The sequence below is a fragment of the Sarcophilus harrisii genome, chromosome 2, assembly GCF_902635505.1.
Source record: "Sarcophilus harrisii chromosome 2, mSarHar1.11, whole genome shotgun sequence".
Lineage (NCBI taxonomy): Eukaryota > Metazoa > Chordata > Mammalia > Dasyuromorphia > Dasyuridae > Sarcophilus > Sarcophilus harrisii.
In genome coordinates, this window is record NC_045427.1 from 431,645,802 (window position 1) to 431,667,494 (window position 21,693).

The 21,693-nt window shown below is 38.6% G+C and overlaps 1 protein-coding gene across 1 annotated transcript in view; it reads right to left on the reverse strand.

Moving 5' to 3' along the window:
• The window catches only part of TGM2 (transglutaminase 2), a 56,710-nt gene that overhangs the window by 7,639 nt on the left and 27,378 nt on the right, over positions 1–21,693 (reverse strand). Inside the window, exons 3-12 of the mRNA XM_031954072.1 lie at positions 21,362–21,604; positions 19,733–19,851; positions 14,243–14,371; positions 13,194–13,371; positions 9,977–10,112; positions 8,855–8,958; positions 6,950–7,192; positions 4,531–4,826; positions 3,260–3,285; positions 363–371 (exon numbers count right to left, since the gene is read on the reverse strand). Coding sequence (XP_031809932.1) covers positions 363–371; positions 3,260–3,285; positions 4,531–4,826; positions 6,950–7,192; positions 8,855–8,958; positions 9,977–10,112; positions 13,194–13,371; positions 14,243–14,371; positions 19,733–19,851; positions 21,362–21,604 — 1,483 coding nt within the window. The remainder of the gene's footprint in view (positions 1–362; positions 372–3,259; positions 3,286–4,530; positions 4,827–6,949; positions 7,193–8,854; positions 8,959–9,976; positions 10,113–13,193; positions 13,372–14,242; positions 14,372–19,732; positions 19,852–21,361; positions 21,605–21,693) is intronic.

The window sequence follows — 21,693 nt, forward strand, 5'->3', positions numbered from 1 at the left end:
GGTCCATGAAAATTGATAGTTGGATAGTTGAATCGGGTATGAATGGTTAATAATAATTAATTAATGGTTATAGAGTCAGGAAAACTCAGATTCAAATCTTAACTTGGATATTTTTTAGCTGGATGTCTCTGGGAAGTCAACCCTGAGTCTTAAATGAAGCAGTTGGACTTGATGGTCTCTAAGGCTCCCTCCAGCTATAAGTTTAAGATCAACGGGACTTGCCCAGTGCCATTTGGAAAGCCTGCATAAAGGCTATAATTCAAACCTGAGTCCTCTGACTTTCCACTATACCAAATGGAAGCTGCAGACAGTGCAGTCTAGTTGGACCCCAAGTTCAGTGCTCTAGATATTTGCTATACTACCAGCTGCTTCTAAAACTATGTAAACAACAGCTGTTAGGCGGGAGTCTGGTGATTTCTTTGTTGTAGAGATCTTCCAAGAGAAAAGTCTTTCTACCAATTCAGTTCAGCAATTGATATGCAAATTATAGTTTTATAGAGTTATTTAGGGGTACTAAGACCCAGTGACCTACCTAGGGTCATATAGACAGTGTGTCTGAAGCAGGACTTGAAACTAAGGCTGCCTGATTCTTTGGTCTGCTTTCTAGCCACTACTCAATACTACCTTTATTATGGCTACAGGTAGCTAAATAGCATGTTAGAAGACGGGACTGGAAATAGAGTCAGAAAGGCCTGAATTCAGACCCTCCCTCAAGTGTTTCCTAACTGTGTAATCCTAAGCAAATCAGTTAATCTCAGCCTCAGTTTTTTTATCTCTAAATTGGGAACAATAATAGCACATATCTTCCAGAATAGTTGAAAAGATCAAATGACATCATAAATTCTGAATGCTTTCCAAATTTTAAAGCACTCTATTTTGTTGTTCAGGTGTTTTTCAATTGTGTCCAACTTTTTGTGATCCCATTTGGGGTTTTCTCAGCAAGGATTTTAGAGTGTTTGCTTTTTCTTTTTCTAGCTTATTTTACAGATGAAGAAATAAGACAAACTGGGTGAAGTAACTTGCACAGAGTCACAACAGCTTATGTCAGAAGCCAGATTTGAATTCATAAAGATGAATCTTCCCTAACTCCAGGCTTGCACTCTATCCACTGTGCCACCTAACTGCCTAAAGCACTCTATAAATGCTATTATTAAATATAAACATAAGTGCTATTTTTAATGGAAGGAAAGGGATCTAAATCCTTCTCTGCCTACCCTTCTACCTGTGTTTTCAACTACAATGGAATTCAGCCAGTCAGGAATACATTCACAAGGACTTGAGAACACTTACAAAAGAATTTCCCTTGGCTAGGCTTAGGGCAGAGATAAATATAGATAGGTAAAGAGTAAGCAGATCCTATCTAGGAGATAAATGGTGATTAAATAGCTGTAGGAAGAAGAATATAATTGGAGAAAGCTTTGACCTACTAATTTAATGGACTATCAATTTAATTACTTTTATATCAGGCAATTGTAGAAAGAGGTCTCCCTCCTACTACTTTCCCCTTTGGAACCTTACAAGCCTATCTAAGATTACCGATGGGAAGACTTGATGAATTGATATAAAAGAGTTGGTCACTGACTTCTCAAATCTCTGTCTTCTGCCTCCAACCTATGTTCCCACAGTTATATTCCTAAAGCCTAAGTCTAATTATATCATTCTCCTGCTCAAACTCCTGTGGCTCAACAAATTCAGACTACTCTCAGTGGCATGTGAAACCCTACAATGCCTCCAATAGAGAAATTGACCAGAGAATAAGGACAAACAAATCTCAAAAGAAGAATTGCAGACAATTAACCATATGAAAGGATACTCCAAATCACTAATAATAAGAGAAATACACATCAAAGTGACCTGGAAGTTTTGCCTCACTTGGCAAATTGACAAGGATGACAAAAGTTTGGAATAGTCAATATTAAAGAGGTTTTTACAAAGTCAAGTAAGTACCCATTGCAGGTGGAGCTGTGAATCAGGGCACAGTGTTGTGGAGGACACTTTGGAATTATATAAATAAAATGTTTAAAATATTCTTATGCTTTGACTTAGAAATTTCATTACTGAGCACATATCCCAGGGAGGTTATTGGCAAAAAGAAGGGCTCCATATACACCAACATATTTATAATGGAACTTTTTGTATAGCAAAGAACTGGAAACAAAGTAGTTACCATCCTATGGGATGGGAGGGTAGGGACAAGGGTGAGTAGCTAAGTAAGTTGTGATATATGACTATTATGGTGCTATTATGAAATGAAGAACATGAAGAATTGTGAAAAGCATGGAAATTTTAAAATGCAAACTGATGAAAATGGAAATAAGTAAAACCAAGAAAACAACATACTCAATGACAAAACAATAGAAATGGGAGGAAGAAAATAACAACTATGAAACAATCTAACTGAATCTTACAAAATCAGGACTAGAATCTCTGTCTCCTGACTTCCAGCTCTTTCTCCTACTCCATGCATCCATAAACTAGATACTCTTCTGGCTTACTAGTCATAAAGGTTAAGATTTAGGGGTAGGTATAGTTTTGGCCAATAAATGCAGGTTGATCACAACACTTCTTGCATCTGTTGCTAGTTTGTTGTGGGACCTTAGCCAATTTCCTTCTTTGAACCTACTAAGTTTTTTAAGGACCCTTCCATATATGAGATACCCTCCAGTTCTAAGTCTTTAAAAAATAATTTTATTGATCTTGTTTTTCCATACCACCTAAGTTTTGTCCTCTATGCTTCTCTATTTTCCCTCCCAGAGAGCCATCCCTTATAACAAAGGTGGTTTTTTTTTTAAAAAATAGAAAACATTCAGCAAAATTAATCAACATATAGAAAAAAAAAATCCTGACATTATTTGGATTGTACCATATCCATGAACACCTGTCCTACCTCTTCAAAAGGAAGAGAGAGAAGGTGTCTTCTCAGATCTGTTTTTTGAAACAAAGGTTGCTTTTTGTAATTTTGCAGCTCTCATTTTCTCTTGTTTTGTGATTATGTTTTTTCCCATCTATATTGTTTTAGTCATTTTATATATATAATATATATTATTTCCTCAACTCTACTTAGTTCATTTTGTATCTGTTCATGTTATTTCCCCATGTTTCTCTGTATTCATCATATTCACTACTTCTTTAAGCACAATAATATTCTATTACTTCAATGAACCACTATTTATTTGGCATTCCCCAATGGTTGGGCATCAACTTTGTTTCCAAGTCTTTGCTACTTCTACTTTCGTTAAGTTTCCTGTTAAGTTCTGACACCCTGTGTTCTAGCATCCTAACAGGCTTAATGGATGGTCATCAGTCTCTGCCTCTGAGCATTTGTGATGACAAAACATTCCTTGCTTTAAGAAGGTAGGAAGATGACCTACCTAGGGTGGAAGTCCTGCCCCAAATTGGCAGAATTTGGAAAGATTGGAAAAGAATGGTAAGATTGTCATTTATTAATGATGAAATCAATTCTGATGTCTAACTCATATTTCTCTTTCAATAAAGAGCTAAATTAGAGATTAGGAAGAACAAGTTTGTCTATACAAGTTTGGAAAGTCTAGAAAACGTTAATATAAGAGAGATCAGGGAATTTTTTTCCAGGGCAAATGGACCTTGTTTTAGAATGATTAGAATGAAGCTATATGGGACCAAACATCTCTGCAGGAAGATGATGTGGAACAGGTGAGATGACTCTTGTTTGGAAATTGGGAGACCTGGATTCTCCCAGCTGGGGAAAGGTTTTGGTTTGAACCACTAGAGTTGGATATTTTCACTAATCACCTCATTTTGTAGGAAAGGATACTGAAGCCCAACAAAGGTAAAGGTTTTGCCAAAGTCCTGGATTGAGCAAATAGAAGAAGCAGGACTTAAACCCAGGACTTTTGACATCCTGAACTGTCATTTCATCTCTCCTGGTCTCCATTTCAGGGTCAAGGAGATAACTGTCTTATCAGGAACTATGCTGTCTCTTAAGGCTGGCCATCATTCTCTGTAACCTCCTTGAGAGAACAGACTGCTTTATTATTATCTTTATATCTCTATCACTTGGCATGGCACCTGGCACATGGTAGATGCTTTAAAAATGCTTGCGGATTGCTTAATTGATTGATTCTCATGGCAACCCTGTGGGGTGGGTAATGCTAGGATTGTAGTTACCATTCTACCAATGTGGAAATTGGTTTGTCTATGATCACGTAGCTAATAGCAAAACCAATAAGGTGCTCAATCTTGGGCCTCATGGATACAAGTGTGCTGGTTCTTCCATAATGACAGATTGTCGAGAACTAGGTAGTTAAAGGATAAATTATTTGCCCACTCCCCACCTGATGCAGGTGTGTCATCACCCCCATTTAAGGTTATCAGAAGAAGAGGATTTGATCCTAGCTGAGAGAAGAATAAATGATCTTTGAAAGAAGGTGATAAGATGGAAGAAGGCAATCTTTATATCTCTTTCCAGTTTTTAATCCTCTGATCCTATGGCTTTGTTTCCTTATTTCTGGTGCTGAACACAGTGATATTTAATTAGGACTGCTAAGTAACAATGTGCTTACCAGAAAGGGGTTCCACAGCCAGAGAGAGCTGCTCTGTCTTGGCACACTCAGGCCCAAGTCTGCCATTGTAGGTGACTGTCCGGGCAGCCATAAGCAAATGGCAACTTTGCTCCTCTGATGAATTGTTGTTGATCACACCAAAGACATCAAAGTCATTACCCTTGCTCATGTTCGGGGACACTTTGATTTTAATCTTCACATCTTCGACCAGGGAGTGCTCATTTGTTAAAGACAGCTTGTTCAGATGATTTGCTCTTTTATATGTCTCCCTTTCCTCCTCGGACCCTAAGACATGAAAGAATGTTTCAGTTAGCAGCAATACCATGGGTGTGTGTTTGTGTATGTGTATGTGTACATAAGTATGTGTCACAACAACAATAATAATAATTGACATTAATAGAACACCTTAAGGGTTGCAAAGTGCTTGCCATATTTAATTTCCTTTGACCTTCCTAAGAACACCGTGAGAAGTGGGGACCATTGTTATCCCCATGTAAAGCAGAAAGATCAGTGGTTGGCTCAGAGTCACACAACTAACAAGCTTCTGAGGCAAGATTTGAATTTCCTGAGTCTAACATTAACATTCTTTCTACAAATGCCACATTATCCTCCATGTGTTATTCTTTTCACAAAAATTTTTCACAAAAAAAGGCTATCTCAAATCATTGTATCTTTGAACACAGACTTCAGACTCTCAGAGAGATAGGATCTTAAATCATGGAATCATAAGAATTGACTACTAAGTTACAAATATTTGCAAATATTTATAGAACATCTTGTGGTTTGCAAACTGCATTAGAGACATTGTCTCTTTTAAACTTCACAAATACATTGTACAAGAAAACTGGTACAAAATACTGAACATATTTGCCCATGGTTACGTAGTAATATAGGTGGGGTTCATGTTTGGACTTCTCCCAATTCCAAGTCCAAACACTCTCCATTAAGCTTTCTGTTCATAGAATTAATGGAAGGAACACTAATATTTTAGTTTCATGAGACCAGAGTCTGCTCCCAACTCTGTCATTAACTTTGTCTGACTAAATCATTTACTCTTGCACAACATTAGTTTCTCTCTATAAAATCAGGAAATATCTACTACTACTTCCCTATTGCTTACCAACATGACCATGACTCCCAATTCAAATAATCAACCAAAACCCCTTCACTTGATCTGTATATCCCTGCTAGCTATTTTCTCTGTATATCTTTTCTCTCTTTGGTAGCTGAACTTGAGAAAGTTGTGTTGAATCTGTTGATATTTCCACTTCCTCTCTAATTCTTTTTAATTCTTTATATTGTTTTACTTGATGTTATCAGCTCCCATGAATTCAATAATCATCTCTATGCTAATGTTTGTCAGACCTACTTGTCCATCCCAAATTCTGTCACTCTCTGACTCTCTATCACCACTGGGATCAAATATAAAATCCTTTGTTTGGCATTCAGAGTCTTTTATGACCTAGCCTCCTCTTCCCTTTCTCCCAGTTTTCTCATATTTTGTTCCATATCTCTCCACCCCTTCTTACATATTGCATGATCTAGTGAGAATGGTCTCCTTTCTATTCCTGGAACAATACATTTAATCTCCTAACTCTGGTCATTCTGACTGGTTGTTTCCCAGGACGGGAATTCTCTCCACCACTCTCCACCTCTTATCTCCTTTTCTTTCCTTGATTTTTTGTCTGCTCCCAGCTAAAATTCTAACTTTCACAGGAATCTTTTCCTATCCCTCTTAATACTAGTGTCTTCTTTCTATTGGTTGTCTTATATTTATCCTGACTGACTAAAGAATAAAGATTAGGAGAGGTCCAAATGTTCATTTGGTACAATTGAACAAATGAAAAAGAACTATACCAAACACCAAGACTCTTTCACAAAGGAAAAAAAAAGAACATTACTCAGATTACTAAGGGCAGCTAGGTGGTACAGTGAATAGATCACCTGGCTTGTAGTTAGGGAAACCAGAGTTTAAAAATGGCTTGATACTAGCCATGTGATCCTGAGCAAGCCACTTAACCTTATTTTCCTCAGTTTCCTCATCTGTAAAATGAATTGGAAAAGGAATAGCAAATCATTCTTTTGCCAAGAAAAATCCAAATGGGCTCATGAAGAATTGGACATGATTGAAACAATTCAACAACAATACTTAGACTACTAATAAAAGATCAAGAGCTAGTAATTTTCGATGTTTATTTATATACTTAAAAAAAGTTTGAGCCAAAGGACAGATCACAGAAACAAAGATTATTAGAATCAGAGAATCTTAGATTCTTAGTTCACAGAACTTCAGTATCTTAAACTGAGGTGCTTACACTTAACAGAACTCAGAGCTGGCAGAGACCTGAAGGATCTTGGAGTATAGCTCCCTAGATACTGGAGATAAACACTATTCCCCTGTGTCTTACCTTCTGGATACTTGTAGTGGTGAGTGACATCTTCTCTCTCATCCTTGCCTATAGCCTTTGTACTGATCATTACGCCTACTATCATAGTTTTGGTGTACAGCTTTTTAAAGTCCCCATCACTTTCTTTGATCCAGTTTACCACATCTGCATTGATTTCAGCAAAGACAAAGGGAGCATCGTACTTGGTATTCACTTCACCATTCTTGATGGCTTTGATTGAAGCTGGGCCACAGCAGTATGTGCCTAAAGGATTGAAAAATGATGAGTGCTAAAAAAAAGGTTTCTACAAAATGGAATTGGTCTTTCATAACAGAACTACCTAAAATGTATGGTTTTCAGAATTTCTTTCTCTTCTAATCCAACTTCTCATGCCTAAAATTCCCTCAGTAGAGTTTTTATTCTTACAGCTTAAAGTTTTGTTTCCTGCTCAAATGTAAATCTCTTGGCATTTACTTCAAACTGATCAACTAGCGAAGGGGGAAATATTCAATCTGTTATGAGGGGAATCAGTAATTTGGAAGGAGTAATGAACTGGTAATTAGGAGAAATGAATCCCAGAACCAATTCTTTCATAAGCTTGCTGTATACTCCCGAGCAAGGTACTTCCTTTCTTTGAACTTCAGTTTCCCTGTTTGTACAAATAGCTGGTAAAACTAGATGATTCTTAAAGTAATTTATATTTCCAATAATCTATCTGATTTTTTATGATTTCTTTTCTGATTTGGGGAGAGTGGAGACTCTCAGAGTTAGGACTAGACCTTCAGAATAGAACTGTCTACCAAGAGGCATACTAATCCAGATATAATCAGTGTATGGGGAGCTCATCTTTCACTCCCTGAAATAACATGATCATAAGATTTAGAGCTAGTAGGAAATTTAGAGATTATCTAACTACAAATGTAGCCTACAAAACTTCTGCACAGGACCCAAATCAGATTAAAATGTAATTGTGAAACATTTAAAAATAAATAAAGAAGCCACATCACAGAAATGTTTTTGGTTTTCTTAGTCAATATGTGGCCTACTGGGGATCTGTTTCTATTTGAATTTGATACCACCGATCTAATCCATTGCCACACCCAACAAAATAAAGCCCAAGAGAGGTAAATAATTTCCCCAGAGTCAGATAGCAAGCCAGGATTTCGAACCCAAATCATCTTACTCTAAATTTAGGTCTCTTTTAACTACCAAATGTTACTTCTGGTACTGGATTTTTCGGGATGTAATCTAGACTTGCAATGAATCTAATTTTATCTCAGTGGCTTTAGTATAGACCTGCTTAGTATAGGTGATATGAAAAGCTCCCAATCCTGCAAGGTCCATGATTGATTGATGGGATGGATCAGAGGATCATAGATTTAGATCCCTAAGGAATCTTTGTCTAAGTTAATTTTACAAATGAGGAGTAGAAAGATCAGTAAATTAAAAGGGCTTTCCCAAGGCCACACAGATAGTAGTAGGGCTGGGATTAGAATCCAGGTCCTCTGAATTCAAATCCAGTGCTTTCCCCATTGTGCTATACTGGGAGCCTTCATTTTGATGCAATATTTGAGAACTGACAAGCATCAAGAATTGGAGTGCCCTAGAGGGAGATTTCAACATTAATAGGACCTAACATCATATGCTTGTGCTAGACACAGAATCAGTGATAGGAATGGGTCATATGATCATGGTATTTTGAACCAAAAGGGATTATCTAATCTAATCTCCTTATTTCACAGATGAAGAAATTGAGGTCCAGAGAGAGGATAGATGACTTGCTCAAGGTCACCTAGCTGGTGACTCCTTAACTCCAAACCCAAGGCCCTGTTCCATTTTATCCTGTGTATCTTTTGCAAGAGGAATGTGTGATTCTTTCAGTGGGAAGGGACACAGGAACATATTCAAAGTATCTGATCCATCTACCTTCACTCTTTTCCTGGGGAGTTGGATCAATAGCTTGCCAACCATTGTACTCTGGCTTTAGATCAGGACGGGCCATCCAAGCTTCAATCCAACAGTGATAGTTCCTTAGAAAAAAAGAGAAAGGGAGAGAAAGTTGAACAAATCCAGGAAAGGGTACTAACACCTGGGGGTTTATAGAATCATACTGAGTTGGAAGGAATCTTAGAAACTAAATAATCCACCCCAACTCCCACCAATGGGAGATTCCCTCCTACAACATTTTCAACAACTGATCACTCAGCTGGGTTATCCAATTTCTATTTGCAGACCTCTAGTGATGAACTCACAGAGCTAATTAAAAATAAAATGGATAAATTGTTAGGAAGCTTTTTCTTACATTGCACCAAAATCTGTCTCCTTATAACTTCTACCTACCAGTCCTAGTTCTAGCCTTAGGGGCCAAGCAAAATAATTCACTATGAGAATATCTCTTCTCCACCTTACTGTGAGGTAACCCTGAGTCTTCAAAGACTTAGGTAGCACCATGCAATCTCTGTCAGGTTATATTGAGGTGGGAATGCTTTGATAATGGACCCAGAATACATGGAACTATTTATATATCTATCTCCTGAGTATCCATCTAACTAAGAAAAGAGAGGTTTATCACTACAAAACTGGCCATCAAAGAATGACATTGTTCTTGCCATAGCATTTCATGAAGAAATTGTAGGATTATAGAATTAGTCCAACACTCATTTTATAGATGAAAGATACTGAGGTCCAGAGAAGTGAAATTATTTGTTTAGTGTCACACAACTAGGAAGACAGAGCTAGAATTGAACCTATGGCCTCTGACTCCAAATCCAGTTTTGGCATGGAGAAATTGTGATCTGTATTGGTAAAGAGAAGAACTTATAAAGATGAAGCACACTAGAGTCAAATTGCTCCTTAAGTCTAATGTTATCAAGTCCCAAGTTGAAAGGTTTCCTTATAGAGAAGGTTTAATGGCAATCTAGACCCTTCAGAATTAACTCCTAGTCCTAGGGAGCCAGTTCCCATCTTCTTAGTACAGAAGAAATCCTACAGATGAAGCCTGCAAGGACCCTTATCCATTCCTCTCCTCCCCTGCCAACCTGGACTCACCATACTGTTTCACTCTTGTTCATTAGTACCTCGCCTCTCTCATCTCTGTACACTTCAATGGTCAGGTTCGAGTTTGAATCATGGGCTGAATTGTAATTGGTTACAACCCTGGTGGGTATTCCAAGGCATCTCATTACTGAAAGAAAAGCCAGAAAGGGATGATTACAAAAAGGTTCATTCTGCTAATTCAGAATGGGTGGTTGGGCAAATTATTTCCCCTCTCAGTTTAAGATGCATCATCTGTAATCAAACATTCAACAAGTACTTACAAAGTGTCTGCTAAGTGTCAGACATTGTGCCACTCCATGGAGACAGAAATACAGTGAATGAAGCCCTCTGTACTAGGGTAACAATGAGGTATTTGGACTGTATGACTTCTAAGGTCTCTCCTATCTGTTATTCTCTGTCCTGGGGTCCTTTCTTGTTCTGATATTCTTGTTTTATGCTTACATGCATCCAGTTTTGACATCCTATGTTTTATATTCTAAGTTTCTAACCCCCTCTATGATTCTATGTTCTACTATTCCCAAGTTCCTTCTTATAGTCTAGGTTCTGGGGTCCAACTCTTCCAGCTGAGATTTCATGCTCTCTATTGTCAAGTCCCTTCCAGATCTAACATTCTTGAAAGCCTCCAAGTTTTCCTTAAATAAAAACTCTGACTTTCCCCCTATTTCACCCAATTTAGGACTTTTGACACTCCATCTAGTCCTGTCTCAGGCTCCATGAGAGGTAGGACCATCAATGAATAAATATTTATTAAATGCAAAGCACTGTGCTAAGCACTGAAACCAGAGTGCATGTTAGTATTGCTTCTTAGCCAATCTCAGCCAGGAGGCCAGGAACTTATTCCTTCTGACCTAGATTCCTTTCTCCAGGGAAGTATGACATAGGAGAGAGGAGGGAATACTGGGAAGTATAAGGAGAGGAAATAGATCTAAACAAAGATGGTGCAACATGGGTGACTAGTCAGCTAATTGATAAGCATTTATTAAATACCAGGTATATGCCAAACAAATGGGGACCCAAAGGAAGTCAAAAGACAGACTTTGCCCTTAAGGAGCTCACAAATTGATGGGGGAGACAATAAGCAAACATATATACAAACAAGTTACATAATGAATAAATAGGAAATAACAGAAAGAAGCCATTAGGATTGGTTGTATGGAGTGAAGATCAGCTTTAAATAAAGGATAAATTTGTTTTTTGAAAATCATGACTCTCCAAGTATGAGGTTTGTATGAGGTTTGTTTGTTTGTTTGTTTTTCACCCATGAAGATATAAAGTTTCTATTCAGATACAAAGGCAGTGTAGTAACGAAAAAGTCAGTCCAGATAGACAGTTGGAGAATAAAGAATGAACCAAGCAAATTAGAAGAGCAAGGGCTAGTTTACCTATCAGATCCTTGGAGAAGGGAGGAATTTATGGCCTAAGAAGAACTAGAGAACATTATGAAATGAAAAATGGACAGCCTTGATTACATAAAATTAAATTTTTTTGCACAAACAAAACCAGCCCAGCCAAGGTAAGAAGGGAAGCATAAAACTGGGGGAAAAAAATTTAAAGCCAATGTTTCTGATAAAGATCTTATTTCTAAAATATATATAGAACTATCTCACGTTTATAAGAATATGAGTAATTCCCCAGCTGATAAATGGTGAACAGATAGTTTTCAGATGAAGAAATTAAAGCCATCTATAGTCATGAAAGAAGTGAATGTACATGTATAACCAGAATAAATAAATAAATAAATTTTAAAAAGAAAATAATTGCAGGGAAGCAGGAGGCCAGGGCTTGGTTATACACCCAGTCTTAAAAACTAGCCTGCTTCCATTGTAGTAGGATGACTGCCAATCACTGGAATTCTTTTTCATCAGATAAACAGTCTTTCAGACTGTGACTTCCTCAGAACAGAGACTGTTTCCCCTGCCTGCCTTTATTTCCCCAGGGTTTAACCCAGTACCTGGCACATAGCAGACACTAAATAAATGCTTGTTGACTGACTAAAAAAAAAAGAATGTACCATGTATAAGCACAACCCAGTGAGAGCTGCTACTCTGGAATCCAACTCCAAAGCTCTAAAAGTACAGCTTTACCCTGTACTAAAATATCCATGAAGATGAACCAATAAGAATATGAATGATAAAAGCTCACTTTTCTATGGTGATTTAAGTTATTCCAGATTTTTTTTTTTTTTTTTACACAAGAATCTTGTGAAGCAGAATGTGTAAGAATTATCACTCCCCTTTACAGATGAAGAGATTGAGGTTGGGATAGGTACTTGCCATGTCCTGGAAATGTCATATTACACATAACATGGAAAGGGAAAGCATGATTAAGTCCTCCTAAAAAGAGGTTCCTAAAATGCAGGGGTGATCAGAATTCAGTGGGAACATTTTTCCCCACAGCACAGATCTTCACCCTGCCTCATGGATATAGCCTATATCCAAACTTCTTTGCTTGGCATTCAAAGCCCTTCAATAAACTAGTTCTTTTCTAACATCGTAGCCTAATTGTGTATAACTTTTTTCACCCAATAGTTCTGCCAAACTGGCTGTTTCACTCTATAAAACAAGTAACATTCTCATATCTTTGGCTCACACTGCCCCCTATGTCTGACGGACTGAACTCTATTGAATTTTCTTGCACTATTTAAAGTATGTACAAATGCTAAAAGGGGAAATTTCCCCTTTCTTTTCTCCTTTCCACCATTGATAATGACTTTTCTCAAAGACTTCACTTAACTAGGAAGTTCTTTCTGTACCTCTAAGACACAAATGATGTAAAGTTGTGTATTAAAGTTTTCTGTCTTGGTCTATCTTCCAACTACACTATAAGGGCAGGAACCATGTCTTATTTAACCTTTGCATCTCCTCCAGTACAAATACAGTGGCATGTAAACAGTAAGTGCTTAATGCATGTTTGTTGAATGAATTATAGTTATCTATATGGTCACCATATCACCCTATTAGATTAGAAATTCCATGAAGATTGAGCCCACTGCCCAAATATGGCATTCTACATATAGTAAAAACTCAATAAAATGATTTTTGAATTGTATCATTGTTTTATATTATATTAGACAGTTCTCTGTAATTGAAGAGTAATAAAAGACAAACTTTTATACTAAGAAAGGGTTCTTTGAATCCAAAGTTAGTGCCTTCCCTACCTTCCTTGTGCTATGGAAGAGCACTGCATATAGAAACACATCAGGGCTCACCTGTGCAAGCCACTGCAGCAAAAACCCAGCATTGGCCATATTTCACTGGGTGACAGCCACTCATCTTCCACTTCCTCAGGATGTCCACACTCCCTATCCAGGCCATGGGGCTGACTCCATCCATGTAGTAGTTATCCCAGCGCCCATATAAGATTCCTTTGTCATCATTACAGTTGACCTAAAACAGCACCAGGTGTCATTGACCCAAAAAGGAACATAAACTGGACTTGCCATTTTCCAACCACCAAATTTTAGAATGAATTCTAGAGAGCTTAGTATAGATTGCAGAAAAGCATGATATAGCAGATAGAATGTCGGCCTTGGAACCTAGAAGACTTGGCTAGAATCCTGCTTATATTTTTACTGGCTTTATCACTTCTCCTAGTCTCAGTTCCCTCCTCTATAAATGAAAGTAAAAATATCACCTACCCCCAGAAGAAGATCAGATGAGGTCATATATGTAAGTATTTTGCGAACCTTGAAGCATTCTAAAAAATGTCACAGCTAGAAGATTATAAAATATCAGAGTTGGAAGGAACCTTAGAGGCCATCTTGGTCATCCCTTTCATTTTACAGAATAGGAAACTGAGGCCCAGAGAGAAAGGACCTGTCCAATGTTGCACAGAATTAAAAGGATCTCTTCCATTTCTCTTCTTACTCTTCTTACATTCCTGTTCTACCTGGATGGTGGACAATTGTTACAAGACTCAATGAAAACTGAACCTAGTAACCACTATTAAAAGTACAAGGAGAATGAGTTGTACAGAAACATTAGTAAAATATATTATGAGAAGGGGCTCACAGTTTGAGCAATGAGGAAATGGATAATGGTTCTATCTAATTCTATCCAATCCAGAATTGGTCTCTAAAACACTCCTAGGACTTCTATCTCACCTATAACATGAGCAAGTACAGAGGTCTAGATGTGATTTGGATAAGTGTTTAAATAACTGTGATATACTGAATGTCCTTGAAGATGTTCTATCTCAAGACTTGAATTTGTAGGGCAAATACATAAGGGAACTATTTAGGATGTCTTTTTTCCTTACCATGGCACTGATGACCCGACTAATGTAGATGGGGCTGCTGCGCCGGCAACAGTCACGACGAGGATCCTTAAAAAATTTTGGGTTCATATCCAGGAGCTCAATGCAGATGTCTATGATGCCATCTTCAAACTGTAGCCAAAAAGAAAGAAAATGGAAGATCAGAAGATAGTTATGATTGGGCCAGCTTTTGTAATCTGGGCAGAGGCAAGATCAAGATGATCTAGAATATCTTACCCCTGGTAATATTTTAGAGAAAGGGAAATTTATTGTTTAGCTCGGGCCACAAGGGGCATGAATGCCTTAATCCTTCGTGATTCTCCATGACTCCATTCTTTACCCCACCTGAACACACACACACACACACACACACACACACATACACACAAGTTCTAGCTTCACAATATTCCTTCTTATCTTCTCCATGCTTTCCCATCTTTCTCCTCTGCTGACCCAAATTCCACACATTTCTTCAAGGTTCACCTGTGCAGACAAACTTTTCTGGATCACTAGGCCTAATCATCGAAATTCCCACAGCACTTGGCTGATGTTTCATATCACTAAATGCTTAGAATCATAGACTTGTAGTTGGAAGGAAGATGCTTCAGAGGGCATCTAGTTCAGCCCATACATGGAACAGTAACCCTCTCTATGACATCCCTGTGGCAAACTGTTTCCTATTCTATTGGAAAATCTCTAGTGATGGAACTACTACTTACAAAAGCAGCATATTCCACTTTGAATAGCTTTGTTTGGAAGTTTTGATTTATACTGAGCCAAAATCTGCCTCTTTACACTTTCTAACAATTGTTCCTCATTTTATTGTCCCAGACTAAGAAAAATCTTCCTCACAAGAGCCCTTCCATACAGCTAAGTCCTAATTAATATGAATAAACAGTCTCCTAAAGTGGTTGCATTATTTAAATTTGTATTCTATATGTTTCACTGGGCTGAAGTCAATTATTGTACATAGTTATAACTTTGAATAGTGTGAATCCAGATACATGTGACCACTTCAGAGGATTCATTAGTCTTACTAATCAGGACCTAGCTTTACTGGAAAGACATTTTTTATATTATTCTTTTTATAGTTCCTCCCAATTTCTCTGTGTATATGTTGTTTCAATTTTATACTGGCTGATATTGCTTTCTAAATATCTCATATGCTTAAGCTTTATCAGGCTAACAAAACTAAATTCTGCAGTCTTTTTGCATCCTGCCCATTTTTACTCCCCAGTGTTTAGCAAGTAATGTCATGGAATGGCTGAACTATAACTTGGAAGGGTTACTTTATTTCTCTGGACTTCAACTCTCTTATTTATAAAATCTAGATATATGAGACAGGAATTCACTTCCCACTAGGTTCAGAGCATCTGTGATTCCTGCTGAAACAGAAGACACAAGTTCCTGCCTTCATGGAGTTCCTCCTATTTCACTGGAAGAAGTAGACTAGATCTTAGTATCAAAAAGTTGTGAAAACCTTATAAACCCCTATTCCATCTTTTTTATTTAAGAAATAAGGAAACTGAGGCTCAGAAAGAGGAAGATTATATAGCAAGACAGTGACAGATTTGGAACTAGAAACCAACTTTCCTGACTCCTAGTACTGACCTGGGAGCAGCTAGGTAGGTAGTAACAGTGGATAAAGTGCTGGGCATAAAATTAGGAAGAGTCATCTTCCTGAGTTCAAATCTGGTCTCCTACTTACTAGCTGTGCAACCCTGTACGAGTCACTTAACTCTTGTTTTGCCTCAGTTTCCTCATTTGTAAAATGAGCTGGAGAAGGAAATGGCAAACCACACTAGTATATTTGCCAAGAAAACCCCAAATGGGTCCCAAGGAGTAAGACACAGTTTAAAAAATGACTGAGCAACAACAGATTTATCAACAGATAAAGTCAGAGAGAAACCAGCTGAAGCTTCTAATTCTTTGGTATTTATCTACCCCAGTTCTCCTCCCCTGGCTACTGTTAGGCCTCAACTTCTTCATGGTGATTTATAACAATTTTTTATGGCTTAATCTAATGAGCGGAAGCAGAACCAACTTATAAATATTTATAAACCTCCTGCTGCCACCCTATGAATATTAATGCCCACAGGCTGTCAAGGGTTTCTCCACAGAGTAGCCACTGGTGATTCAAGCTATTTCCTCTCCCCTTTCCTCCCCCAAAACGAAACCAATGAAGGGAACACTCTGGGGCTCCTGTCTCCTCCCTCTACACTGCAGTCCCTCACCGGCCAATGTGCCTCCCTGGTTGTGAGAGAGCCGCCACCATTGGTCAGCTTTGATGCCTACAATGCCTGAGAATGGCAAAAGAATTCTAGGATGTCAGAGCTATAAGAAAATCAATGGTCTCACCCCTTCATTTTACAGTTGGGGAAACTGAGGCTCAGACAACACAACAGGATCTAGAATTGCAAAGGACTTTGGAGAGGTATGGGGGTGTCATTCAGTCCAACCCTAATATTTTTTTAAATTAAGGCTCACAGAGGAAAGAGTATTTTCTCAAGATGTCTAAATGATAAAGCTAGGATAAGAACCTTGGCTTCCCTCGGAGAGGCTCTGGTCCGGGGGCTAATAAGTGACTTGTACTCCCTACTTTGTGGTGCAGGGGTGACAAAAGCCCTTGGAAATCCTAAAGCTTTAAGGGGGTCTATTATTTTTTGCTGTGATCCCAGTTAGGACTCTTCAGATGCTCCAGCAGCAGTGTCACACAGGAGAAGAGGAAGGGAAGCCCTAAAGCATGCTCTGAGTTCTAGGGTCAGGATCAATGTCAGCCTACCCATTTCTGGTCTATACACTGTTTATAAAGGATAGATCCTGGCCTCGGTGGCTCAGTAATTTCTTCATCAGCCTAGGACTTGCTCCATCCTGTCTCTTATGCTTCAGGTGAGTCTCCAAACATTCAGTCCAATCCAATAAGCATTCTTAATGAGGTGCCTACTAGGTGAAATGTATATTGGGATACATATATCACAATACGAATGGATCAAAGGGGAAGTCCAGGAGGAAAATGACTTGAAATCAGGAAGACCTGGATTTAAATCCTATCTGTGATACTCTGGACACATTTATTAGCCCCTTCCTGGCAATTCTCCAAGACCTTTAGATGCAAGATATATGTGATCTGAATGACTGCAGGGAGTTTTAGCATAGGGAGATCCCACCATCCAATGAAATTGCAACAAATGAAAGTCCCCTCCAGCTCTCCAATTCTATATTCTATGCTTCCCATGCCTCTTACAGCTTTCACAATCTACGTTCTGTGTTCAAAAGACTCTTCCAGCTGACATTCTGTGTTTTATAGCATAGAACCCGTTCAAGTCTAACACTCTACCCTGTTCCTCAGCTTTTCTAGGAGTAAAACCGACTTTCCCCAGTTCGTATCATTTAGTCTTTAAACTCTACAGCTTAATTCTCAGACCTAAGAAGAGCAGAGGCAGGACAAGAGATCAGAATGATTAAGTTATGATTATGGAGCTTCTCCTCTTCACTCGGCTACATGAACTCTTTCTTGCCTTTTTGTAGAAGTAGCTCGCTTGTTTATAGCTGTTGATTGCCCAGATCCCAAGGGTTTCTTGAGGCCCAGAGGGGTTAAATAACTCACATAAGGTCACACAAGCCTTCACTAAGACACACGATTTCTGCAATTCCTTAAAAGTCCTTTTAATTCGTTCCTTTTAGCACCACATAAGGGAGAATATATTTGAGCTGTTGACTGGAGTCAGGAGATTTGGTTTTGAGTCCTGGCTCTGCTTCTCCCCTATCTGAGCTTTGTATTCCTTATTATCAAAACAGAGATTAAAAATATGAACTCTGCTGGCTTCTCAGGGCCAGAGGATGAAATGCGATTTTTAACTAAGAAAGAGAAAAAACTGTATAGGTCCTTAGATAAAGAGAGAAACAATCACTGGAGCATAGCAGGGAACCTGAGTTTGGATATTAATTTTACCACTTCCTAGATGATTGTTTTGGACAAACTATTTTTCTTTAAGTCTCAGTTTACTACTTTGTAATGATATTAATACTTTGGTACTACCTTTTTCTTTCTCAGGCTTTTGAGGAAAGCACTTTGCCATCTCTGAACTATTAGTAAAAGTTTGGCCAACCCTGAGTCTAGAGAAGTGGAGGACCAAAGGATGGGCTTTCTGAGTCTTGGGTGATACATCTAGAAATCAGAATTAATCACAAGCATTGCTGTGACTCACCCTCGCCCCAACCTACTCTACCTCTGAAAAAGCATTAAAAAAAATTTTAGATTGATACCATGTAAATGTCCAATGGCCTCTTCATAAGCTCTCACTATTTTTAAAAGCCATTTTGTGAGAGATGTGGATGTCTCCATGCAAGTCTATCCCTACCACTAAAGGAACGACTCATAGCTAGACACACTTAGTGTCTCTGGGAGCTCACTTTGACTTTCTCAGTTTGACTTCTCAGCTTCTTTATTGAAAAAGTGGAGATTAATAACATTCTTTCTTATCTACTGAATTATAACATCCCGAATCTGGAAGACCTCAGACACCATTTAGTCCATCCCGAAATGCATATATTTCATTCATTTACCATTTATTAACTACTCACTGTGTATAAAGTCCTTCACTAAAGATCTCTTGTTTTGGCAGTGGGCCTCAGTCCTGGCAGGTTTTGCCAGCAGGACACAAGCATCCATAGATACTATTGTGCTGAAAAGACTTTCTGTAGGACCCTAGTAATGTACTCTGTGCCTATTCCCTAGAAACCAGCATAGCAAAGTGTGCCCAGGAGGGTAATCATCAATGGAGAAGGATCTGGGGCAATGGAAACCCACTAAAATATTTCTGAAAGTATAGAGGGATTGTGAGGAAATAGCCAAATTGATGAAATCCTGAAGGCAATAGGACTGTTTTTAAATCCTGCCTTTAACGTTTATTATCTGTTTCATTTGGGTCAAGTCTCTTATGATTTTTTTGTTTGTTTGTTTTTTGCCACAAAAATGGTTTACCTCTCTGGCTCTCACTTTTCTTACAGGTGAAATGGGGATAACAATAATTCTACCAGCTACTGTACTGAGCTGTTTTGGGGGAGATCAGTCGAGTGGTCTGAAAGAACGATAGAAGTGTGAGATTTTATGGAAATACTTGGCAGGCCCAGGTCTTCCTTTTTACCTTTCTTTTCTTTTTTTCCCCCCCATTCTTTTTCTTTTTCCCCATTCATCTTGGGCAATTTCTCTAGAATGCCTTCTGACTATCTCAGCTCACACTAACCTTCTCTAAGTTAAGGGCACAACTATTTTGAGGTTATGGCATGTATGTGAGTTTGCTAGACTGAAGGCTTCCAGGGGGTAGGGCCCAGGCTGGAGCCACCTTTGTCTCCTCTGTAATATAACTGATTGAGGGCTGATTATCTTTTGGTTCTTGGTAGTGACTTAATTGATTGAAGCAGGTCAAGGGCAGCATCTGGTTCCTGGAAACAAGGGATGGGGGAGGGAGGCCCATTCGGGGAAATACATACCTGCCCAAAGTTCCATGGGATCTTGTTGACATATTTATAGGACCCCTGAAAGATGATACCATGCTGATTCAGGACATATTCCTTCCGAAAATCATCGTTCTCTACATACACTGAATCCGCTGAAGAAGAAAGCAAACAGTTACATTTGGCCTAAGACTGCATAGTTTAACTTTGATAGTGGCTGGCATCTAACGTGTATCACTGTTAACTCTGAAAAGGGAGCTTGATAATAATCCTGAAGCATTGGAGTCAGGGCATTCTACCTCCTGACAGGTACTAAGTTGTTTTAGGGGAGTTCCTTACACACAGTGAATTCAGGTTTGGTAAAATAAACAAAGAAAAAAAATCCTTACAGATATGACACATAACACTTTAGAGGAGGTAGTCTGAGATAGTAAAAATTGTGTTGGACCTGAGTTCTAATGCTGGTCTCATCACTTAGAAGCTGTGCTATTCTGAGCATGTAAATTAATAGCTCCCAGGCTCAGTTTGTTCCTCTGTAATAAAGGAATAATCAGATTTATTTCATAGGGCATTTCCCTTTCTCTGGCTCAGGAAGACAGAGTATTCTCTGCTTTTAGAGGCTGGTTAGGGAGGAACATTCAGGGAGGAACAAAAAGCTAGGTGCTCTGGAATCAGTTCAACAGATGAGAAGGAGGCAAAAGTCTAATATTAGTTGTGAAGTCTTGGGAAAGTAACTTTAGTGGTTTAGTCTTCATCTATAAAATGGAGGCTCTGGACACCCACCAAGTTTCTTGCTCTAAAATTCTGTGATTTCTAAGTATAGAATAGTATGGTTATAGTCCACTCTATTATTGATGTTATTTTTACCTGTTACTCATCATAGTATCCTAACATTTCTAAGACCCCTGCCATCAGCATAGGCACAATGCTTAAGATTATCTGTGGGACTTGGGGGTACAGCAAGGGAAGAATGAGAGTAGTGCAGCAGAAGAGTGCTATTTTCAGAGTTTGAATCAATGTTTTAGGACTTAACTTTTTACTCCTCATCTCCCCTATAGAGAAGATGAGAACCTTGGCCTAGGAGTCAACATATCTGGGTTTTCTCTTTGAAACTCAATGAGTGACCTTTCCTTCTTCTGAGCTTCAACTTCCCAATCTCCAAAATATTAATAATAACCCTTAAATCTACTAATCTCCCAGAGCTTTGTGTGCAGAACCCATGAATAAACAGATGAGAAAGTGCTCAGGGACAAATAAAGCACTGAATTCTCAGAAGGCATCTATTATTAGTAATATATGACCATGGAAGCTGTCAATAGATTTTTAGTGGACCTCTCCCCACCCTTCCCCCAAACCCGAGGTGCAGAGAGAGGTGCCTTTGCCTAAGTCCTCCCTACATGGACCAAATCCTATTTGGAGAAGCCTTCTGTTATTTTGGGAAAAGTATTGGATTTTGGAATCAGGAGAGCTGGGTTTTAATCCTAGCTCTACTAATATTTGTATTAACAAATGAGCTCCAGTTCCTTCAGCTATAAAATGGGGATAACAGTAAGACTTGTATTACCTACCTCTTCAAGCAATTGTGGAAAAAGCACTTTGTAATCCTGAAAGAACTACAGAAATGTGTGGTTATTTTTCTACTACTATTGTTGTTGTCATTCTTACCTTGGCACCAGGGATTGAAGAGCAGTATAAAGCCAGTGATGGAGAATATATTATTATAGGATCCTGTGAAGGTCTCTATCAAGAGTTTGTAGTAACCAATGGGAGCATGGGGTGGAGAGGAGATTGTCAGGTACAGCACATTGTTTTCTTGGCCAATCACAGTGGCTGCCCAGACGCCCTCCTGGACAAAGTCAGAGAGGGGGAATTTGGCCTTGGTGCCTGCAGCTTCACTGGGATAGGGCCCTGCAAAGCAAAAAGCCTCTGGTGAATTACTGCTCCCTGTGTCTGCTCCTCCATCTTCCACAGATCCTCCGAGGCAAGGCTATGTGGCC